Raw genomic sequence first — 9807 nt, forward strand, 5'->3', positions numbered from 1 at the left:
ACTAACTGGTGACTTTCATAGTTACCCTAGCTGTGTATCAATTTCTTTTAAAAAAAAAAAAAAAACCCTATAAAACCTATAACATCTGCCTCACAGGGTTGCTGTGAGTATTAAATGAGTTAGTACACGCAAAGGGCTTAGAACACTGCCTCAAAAAGGGTAAGATTCAAATGCTAGCTATCATTATTATTACTACTTATTATACTGTATTAAAGGATATTTAGTTAATCTTCACTTTTGCCTATTACAAGTAATGCTACAATTAGTACCTTTGTACAAACATCTTTGTGTACTTAAATGTCCAAAGGGCAAATTCTTGGCAGAGAAATTGATGCATCCAAGACTACAGGCATTTATTCCTTTGAAAAAGATGGTTAACACTCATATAGTCACCTGATATAAAGCAAAGATTCCAACACAATTCAACAAAGAAAGAACTGTCATTTCAATAAGTTGTGCTGACATAACTGGATATCCATATGGAAAATAATTAAATTTGACCTCTACTTCACATTACAACCAAAAATTTACTGAAGGTAACCATAGCCCTAAATGCAAAAGGCAAAAGCTCCCAGGGGAAAAAAAAATTTGGAGAATATAGTCATGACTTGGGGTAAGTAAAGAGTTCTTAACTAGGAAACAGAAGCACAAACCAAAAAAGGAAACCAAAATAAGACTTCAAATGTTGTCAAGAAAGGAGTAGGGAACCACAGACTGGGGGAAGACACTGGCAGTACACATATAAGACAAAGGACTCATATCCAGAACATATAAAGAACATATGCAAGCTGTCCCTCAGTATTCCTAAGAGATTGGTTCCAGGAACCCCTCTGGATATCAAAATCCAAGGATGTGCAAGTCCCTTACATAAAATGGTGCAGTAATTGCAATATAACTTACACACATCCTCCCATATACTTTAAATCATCTCTAGATTACTTGTAATCTTTAATACAATGTAAATGCTATGTAAATAGATGTTGGTACATGGCAAATTTCAAGTTTTGCTTTTTGGAACTTTCTGGAATTTGGGGGGAATGTTTTTGATATGCAGTTGGTTGAATCCACAAATGCGGAACCCATGAGTATGGAGGGTTGACTGTCTAGAACTTCCTACAGATCAATCAAGACAACCTTAAAAACTAGAAAAAGATCTGAATAGGTACTTCACAAAAGAGGATATCCAAATGGCTAATAAAACGTGAAAGGCATGCTCAAGCTCAGTACTCATCAGGAAAATAAAATAAAAATCACAACATAACATTACACACCCACCAGAATGGGTAAAATTAGAAAGACTGACAATACAAAGGGTTGGTGAGGACATGGAGGAACTGGAATTCTCTTACTTTGCTGGTAAGGATGCAAAACTGGTTCAGTACTTTTGCTAAACTGATTGGCCAGTACCTACTAAAGTGAAACATGCCTAACCTATGACTCAGCAATTCTACTCCTAGATATATGTGCAAAAGAAGTAAGTTAAAGCATCCAGCAGGAGGCTTGTATAAGGATTTCATAGCAGTTTCATTCACAGTAGCCAAAAGCTAAAAGCAATCCAAATGCCTATCAAAGGAGAACAGATAAATTTTGGTATATTTATACAATGAGCAAACTACCAATACACACAATAATGTGGCTAAATCTCAGAAATTATGTTGAACAAAAGAAGTCAGACATACACAAAAGAGTATATATTATATAATTTAAGGACAGGCAAATGAACCTATGATGATTGAAATCAGAATAATGATTACCTCTGTTAGGAAAACTACTGATCAAGAACTGTCTGAGAAGGGGCCTGAGGGAAATTTCTGGGGTGACAGAACTGTATCTTGATCTGGGTGGTAATTACATAGAAGCATACAAATGTCAAAATTCATCAAGAGGTATACATTTTACTGTAAGTTATACATCAATTAAAAATATATGTATGTATCGTTCAACTATTCTCCATAAATATATCTCTTACAAATTTTTTGTGAATCAATGTCAAAGGCAAGGATTCTATTTTGTTTACCACTGTATATTCAATACTTAAACACAGTGCCTGGTATATAGCAGATAGTTCATAAGTATTTGTGAAAGAATAAATTTATTATGACTGTAGTTTATACAAATTTTTAAAACTTGCCTCTTTCTAATATATCAAAAATTCCAAAAACTGTAAAATCTTAGACATAGGAAAGCTAATAGGGAAGATGGAATAATTATACCCAAGAATACAGCTCACCTTCTTTGGATCAAGGGTCCCAAAAACTGAATTGGCATGAGGACAAACTTCAGAGAGTGAACAACTAATCTTCATAATATCCTTATTTCTATTGATACTCTAGAAGGAAGAAGAGATACGGTGTAAGATTCAGTAAAATATTATTTGACAGCATTATGCAAATGAGGGTTCTACTAAGCATAATACTTAAAGGATTTTGAAGCATTAGAAATTAAATCAATTCTTATATCGTTAATTTTTTCATAATTTAAATGAGTTCTTTATAAGAAATGGAACTAAGCTATAGAAAATTTTTACTTCCCAGAGAATTCAAATTACTTGGAATTCAAACTAAGATAGCAAGTATTACTAGTATCATATGAAGAGGTAACTTTAAACAACTGTCTAGATTTTACTTCAGATCAAATTCTGATTGCTTAAAATAGTTACCGTATTTTGGTTAAATGATATGGGTATGCTTACATATTTGTTGTGTAAAGGAAACAGATGTAAAAACAATTTCCAAATGTATAGGTATAAATATTGCACTCTAGTTAGTAAATTAATTTCTCAGAGGAGCATGCATTAACAATTTTGAAACTACTTTAGGTGTATCCTAGGATTGAACAAATAAATAAACATACAGTAAATAATAAAAGCAGAGAGGAAATAAGTTACAAATAAAGAAGGAAGGCTAGAATAAACCTGGCAGTGTTAGATTACAACTGGCAGTTACCAGCATGAATTCATGTGTGTATATATATGTCTTAGTAATAAGCACACATAGTACTCAAATCTTGATTTCTAAATACCATTCTCCAATAAAAGGAGTAAGAGCTCTTCAGAGAGTAGCTAATTCCAGGGCTACGACAGAGAAATAAAAGATGATCCTGGAACATCTGGTGGTGACAGAAAATAAAGAAATATTCAAAAAAGAACAGATGTATGTTTAAAGGATACAGTGGCCAATATTAATAATCTCCTAATGGCCAAAGCTTGAACAATTTAAACAACAAAATAAATAATAATAGTACTAGATTATAACCCATGGAATAAATATCCATGGGTTTATATTAATATAAATAATTGAATAAATAAATAAATAAATGGCAGAGACAAGACAGTTCTTCCTTACAGAGGAATTCCAATTAAGAAATGTAGAAGGAATGAGGAAAATAGAAAATCATCATCAGGCAAATGCCACAGTAATAAATAATGAAATTTGTGGATAAAAAGTTTAAGAGAAATAAGATTAGATAGCCTCAATGTATCTCCCTCTAAAACATTACTTACCAAAGGAAAAACAGTAACTTTACAGTTAAGAAACCCAGCAGTTACCATCTTAACCAAGCAGATCAAGGTTAACATCATCAATAATGAAATATATCAACATCATAAATCCCCAACATGATGTACTTTCAGGACATCAATTCCATAGTATTACTACCAATTCATTTAAGAGAAATCATACACAAATCCAAACTGAGGGATACTCTATAAAATAACTGACCAGTACTCATCAAAAATATCAAAATCATGAAAGGTAAGTATAAAGGAACTACCAAAGGTTGGAGGAGACTAAGGATACACAACAACTACATATAATGTGGGATCCTGGAATAGAAACAAAAAGAAAGGAAGAAAGGAAGAAAGGAAGAAAGGAAGAAAGGAAGAAAGGAAGGAAGAAAGGAAGGAAGGAAGGAAGGGAAGAAAGAAAAAAACTGGTAAAATAATAAAAAAAATTTTTTAAGAGTTAATAGCACTGTACTAACATTAATTTCCTGGCTTTGACCATTGTACTATGGTTATGTAAAATGCTACCATCAAGGAAAGCTTGTGAAGGATATAAAGAAAGTAATTTTACAACTTCCCTGTAAGTCTTAATGTTATTTCAAAATAAACAGTTAAATATATATATGTTCTTTAAAAATTATCAATAAAACATTTAATAAGGTTAGAAAGAACATGATTATCTCTGACAACTGAAAGAACAGTTCAAAGGACATCATGATGAATATCAGTACCAATATACAGTAAAAAGGGGAAGCAAATTTAAACTGATCCCAAGACACATTAGAAGCAGCTTTTTGTGGGAAGGAGGGTATATAGCTCAGTGGTAGAGTGTGTGCTTAGCATGCACAAGGTCCTGGGTTCAATCCCCAGAACCTCCATCAAAGGTAAATATGCAAACCTAATTACCTCCCCCCACAAAAAGATTTAAAAAAAAAAAAAAGCAGCAGCTTTTGTGAATAAACCTAAACCTCTGAAATTAGCTAAATAAAGGAGTTCAAAACACATCAAAATATTCCACATACTTAGATTTTGTAGGCATATGGACTAGCAAAAATGGAAGCTCTTTTTTTCAAATAAAGGTGGAGGTCAAATATTTAGATTCTTCAGCTGCCACCCATCAAACTAGACCTACCAAAAATTCTGAAGTGTTCTCACATAAGTGGCTTCAACGGCAGAAATCCACAGTGGCAGAAAAACAGAGAATATATGTGAACAGATCTTCATCTTGACCTGCCTCCACATATTCCTAAATCCCTATTTACTCTTCTTCAACAGCCCATTCCAATACAATTTGCTTCTTTTTTTTCCTTGCCATAATCTTTCTGTAGGATTGCTATTTAATTGTTGCCCTTTCTGTTACACGGGATGTACAAATCAGGTGTTAAAAGGTTTGATACATTCTATAACTGAGCATCACCTTCTATAACTGAACAGGCAGAGAAATTACACTGAACATCAGCATCTGGCAATATTTTTCAGGGAAAAAAAAGTGACTAAAATGGGTTTAAACTGACTAACACTATTAAATACATCTAATTTTGATACTATCTGATACAATACAGCTATACGATACAATTATACAAAATGTGTTAACATAAAGGAATAGACAAAATCAAGATAACAAACAAAACCTATATAACTTTTCTTTAAAGGAAAATATTTTTTAAGGAAAATATTTCTGAAGTATGCATGTAACTTCCCATTCTTTTAAAGAAAATCTACTGCAAGTAAAGTTATCAACCTCCAGAAAATCATGCGTACCATTACTAAGCATATCCCCAAAAAGTATACAGTATGTACACTACGAAAACAAAATTTTTTAAATAGTAAGCAACAGGTGAGCTTCATATTTATAAGAATGTGAAAAGAAGTCCCAATTTTAGCACTGTTGTATAAAGAACTCTCTCTTGATGCAAAGTTCACAAATTGCCCTCTTGTTGGGACCACATTTTACAAAAACACCATGTTTCTGAAATAAGAATACAGAGCAAGACAGAGCATCTTAGCAATGTCATCTTACTGACGTTTTCTTTTAATTTTTACTTATCAAAATCTGTCCCTTAAATGTGTAGCGCTCATTTTAAAAAATCTTTCCTAGAAAAAATATACAAAGGAGAGGCGTATTTATCCCCAATCATACTCCTGGAAGATGCTTCCTGAGGTTGAGAAGGGTCTTATCTCTCTTCTTGTTTTTGGCCTCAGCATGTGTTAAGATGTGAGATTTCAGGTTAGTCGTCTGAGCAAACTTCTTATTACAGCCATCAAAGGGGCACACACAGGGCCTGTCTCTAGTATGGATTTGCACATACGTGTGCAAACAATTTGCTTCTCAAAAAAAATCATTTGATTCATATGGATGCCTTGGTAGTTTTAACTCTTAATCTTTTCATCCACTTAAGACATGTTTCCTCACTTTTTAAAATGTGTTTAAATTTCTAAGGGGTCTCAACTTCATGGCTGAAATCAGAGGCTGGCAAATTATGGGCTCTGCCGCTTGTTTTGGTAAATAAAATGTTAATGGATCACAGCTGTTTGTTATGTACTGTCTATGGCTGCCTTTGCACTACCACGGCAGCTTCTGCAGAGTTGAATAGTCGCAACAGAGACTATATAACCCACAAACCTTCAAATATTTACTATCCAACATCTTACAGAAACAGTTTGCTGACTCCTGGTTTAAACCATAGCTCTAAATTCAAGCAATAGCTTCACATAAAAGTCAATAAAAATGAAAGTCTACAGCTGCACTGACCAATAGCCAATACTTACCCAAAACATGGCCAGTGTGATTTAAGACATGCTAGTCTAAAATATACACCAGATTTCGATAACTTAGTATAAAAAAAGGAAAATAAAACACCTTGTTAACATATTTGTGTTGATTACATTTTGAAATATTTTGGATATGCTGAATTAAATAAAATGTATTTATTAAAATTGATTTCACCTGTTTCTTTTTAGTTTTTTAATGTGTCTGCTAAATTTTAAATTACTTATGTGGTTTGCATTATATTTCTACCAGAAAGTGCTGGTCTAGAAAATCTTCTTTAAGCGAATAAATGTTGCTCCTATATAGCAAGCTTAAAAGTATCATTTATCATCCAAACTTGGACACTGTTGAGAGGAACACAGGTACCATTAATGCAGAGACAATGAGGGCTAAAATCAGAACATGTGGGCACCCTTTATATAATATGTGCATAAACAGAGACGTACATTTGCGGAAAATTTTTTACGAAAACCATCCTTCTACATTTTCTTAAATATAGATTTAAGAACTTTGAGTTCTCCATATTATTCTATAACCTTTCTATATAGAAATAGGATTTTTATAACCATAAATTTGTATTTCTATGTAAATTTCTATTTCCCACATTGCTAATTCACTCCACCCCCACAAAAAGATTTCATGCTGTAGAAGTATGGAGAAATGTTATTCCCTTCCCTCTCATAACATGTGTAGTTCACAAAATTAAAAATTAATGAGTAATTGTGTATATTAGAGGGATTCACTTTATTAAATAATGGAACATAGTACTTTGGTGCTTTGCTTTGTATTTAAAACTGAGTAAACTTATCTGACTTGAAGCCTGCCAACAGAAAATTATAAATGTTCCATTAGTGCTTCCAACTATATAGTGAGAAAGATACTGTATCTCAAATTCAAAATTAAGCCAACAGAAAAAATGATTGAGATTTTAAAACTTAATCTCTTAAGAAACAATCTTAGCAGAGACCCCTAGATGGGGCTGTAACTTCACAAATACAAGTTTCCTCAGAATCTTCGGTAATTTATTCAGTCTAGACTGTTGGTGTTAAATTGAGTGTAATTCTGAAACCACAATTACAATCTTCCTGTTCTTAATTTTAACTCAGTGTTATTATGAGCCTACTACTCATAATTCAGGCATTAAGTCCCAGCTGTGATCATTCATCTTCTAAGAATGCCCTATGTTAAATAACATTTAATAAAAATTAAACACTGAGAGTAACAATGATATATACACATCAGAGGGTTTCTAATTTTTCTTTTTGTTGGGGAGGACCTAAGTTAGTGGAGGGAGAGGTGGGAGAGGAAATCAACCAGGCTACTATTTACCTGGGCCCAAAATGTTACTGCATCTTCCACATGACTTCCAACCACATCTTCAACTAAAATCAAATCATAATGCAAACAAAGTTAGAAATGTATCAAGATTACCTAGCTCTTTGCAACCAAAAATAATTTTTAGTGTCAGTACCTTTATTGTAATGTATATTTTCATCCATTTGGACAATTCCTGAAAAACTGAAACAATTCAATAGATTGAATTAGGTTCTATTAATCTGTCCATTAACAGTGAATAAAGACTAAAGCATTTAATGTTCAAATTTCTCCAGTATGTTTTGTCCTAAATAAAGTTATCAAAATTCAAACTGTATACTATAAGACGATCTCAGATATTTTCTTCAGTAATTATTTTGTTCCAAGTATACAGTATTTTGCTATTTCATCACATGCAGTATCTGTCTTTGAAATTACCTTCAACCAAACTTTTACAAATTTATGTTGAAGTGTATAATTTAGGCACATTTTGATCTGTTGCATGAATACTTCAAAACAATATGCATATTCCTTTAAAAGAACTGATGCCCCCTCAAGAGTAGGACTTCGACAATTTAAACAAAAAACACAAATACATATAAAACAAATGCTTCAGGCTGATATTTAATCTTTAAATAAAAATATCAATCCTATTTAAAAGGCATAGTGGTTTTTGCTTTTGAAGATATCTTACATTTAAAAACTGCAAAATGAATCAAATTTTACCTATAGCTTCAAAAATAATTTTCAATATATAATATGCTTTCCCAGCTGCAAAATATTTCAAAATAAAAGTCTACTAGTTTATAATTTTATCCTTAATACACTAGAACATTGCACTTCACACGCATCACCGTTAGCTCTTTGAAGGAGATTGAAAATAACAGATTTTTTAAAGAACTTTAAAAGCTGACTAAGAACATCACTATACCAAAAGCTCCAAATGCTCTCTGAACTATAAAAGAAGTTAATACTTTGTCATGGGGGGAGGGGGTATCATAAAAATTTTTTAAACTTTATTCTGATTTTTGTTACAACTTAATTTTTTTTTCACTCGGTAGCATCATAATATCTTGAAAACAAGGATCCTTCCTCGATTACTGGCCAAAAGTAATTTTTAAATTGAGCAAAAAGTTGTAAATCCAAAGTTGGAATCTGTTTAGGGCTACTATATTCATCGGGAAGACATCCGCTTAAACTTAGTAAAAATTAAAATGTTTGCTTTAGAAACTGTACCACACCATCTAAAAAGCCATTACTAGAACAACTTTAAAATCTTATTTTCAAAGAGGTCAAAAAGACTTTTGTGCAATGATTCTGAAGGAACTGACGCTGCATCTACTTTCTGCAAACCTGGATTACCACACAGCACTTCCAAAACTTCGATTCACATCGAGAATTTGGAATGAGCGAGTTCACGTCGCTCCTTGACACCTATTTCATGAGGGATTTGGAAGTTTAAATGGCACAGAATTTGCGGAAAGAAGGAATGCCACCCTACAGGAGGCCTACACGTCCCCGTCTTCACCCAGAACACGCAAGGCCCAGATATCTGCAAGGCGGTTTTGCCTGCCGGTACCAGTCAGAAACTGGGGTCCCCGTCACCATCAGAAGCGGGCAGGCAGGCCGAGGGGCTCGGAGACAAGAAGGCCCGGAACTGGGCCTCGCCCTTACTTGTAGACCTAAACACAACCAGGGGTGAAAATACCGTCCTTGAAGCAGCCACCAACGATCCTACCAAACGGACTACTACTGACCTCACGCTTTCCGCCATAGAAGTTCTAGAAAAGCGACCCCAGGCCCCACAGCTGGGCCCTCTGGCTCCGCGCCGCCACTGTGGCTCTCCGTCAGCCTGCCGTCGCGCACGTGCAGAAACTTACCCTGCTCGCCTCCTCCGCTCGGGCTCCACACTGCGCTTGCGCGCTTGTTGCTGCGCCATCACCCTGGCTTGGCGTGAGCAGCTGCCTCGCTCACGTGACCGCCGAGGACCTACCTAGGGCGAGGCCTGCGGGGTGGGGCGACGCACGCGGAAAGCAACGCACAGAGGCTGCGCGCGCAAGACTTACGGGGGGGGGGTATGTCCTACACCTGAGGGCTAATGGCCACTTTTAATAGGGCTTCAAATACCGACAGAAGATGTGGCCTTTCCTAATCGATACATGCTGGTTTAAATTTTAAAACAGCCAAATTGGAAGAATCTCAGCTTTTTTTTCACAAGGTA

The 9807-nt window shown here is 34.5% G+C and overlaps 1 protein-coding gene across 1 annotated transcript in view; it reads right to left on the minus strand.

Moving 5' to 3' along the window:
* Nucleotides 1-9460, minus strand: part of STK31 (serine/threonine kinase 31) — a 65088-nt gene extending 55628 nt beyond the window's left edge. Inside the window, 4 exon segments of the mRNA XM_032483849.1 lie at nucleotides 2231-2329; nucleotides 7602-7654; nucleotides 7744-7790; nucleotides 9344-9460. Coding sequence (XP_032339740.1) covers nucleotides 2231-2329; nucleotides 7602-7654; nucleotides 7744-7790; nucleotides 9344-9360 — 216 coding nt within the window. The 5' untranslated portion in view covers nucleotides 9361-9460.
* Between the last annotated feature and the right edge of the window lie 347 nt (nucleotides 9461-9807).

The sequence above is a fragment of the Camelus ferus genome, chromosome 7 (genome assembly GCF_009834535.1).
Source record: "Camelus ferus isolate YT-003-E chromosome 7, BCGSAC_Cfer_1.0, whole genome shotgun sequence".
NCBI classification, from domain to species: domain Eukaryota; kingdom Metazoa; phylum Chordata; class Mammalia; order Artiodactyla; family Camelidae; genus Camelus; species Camelus ferus.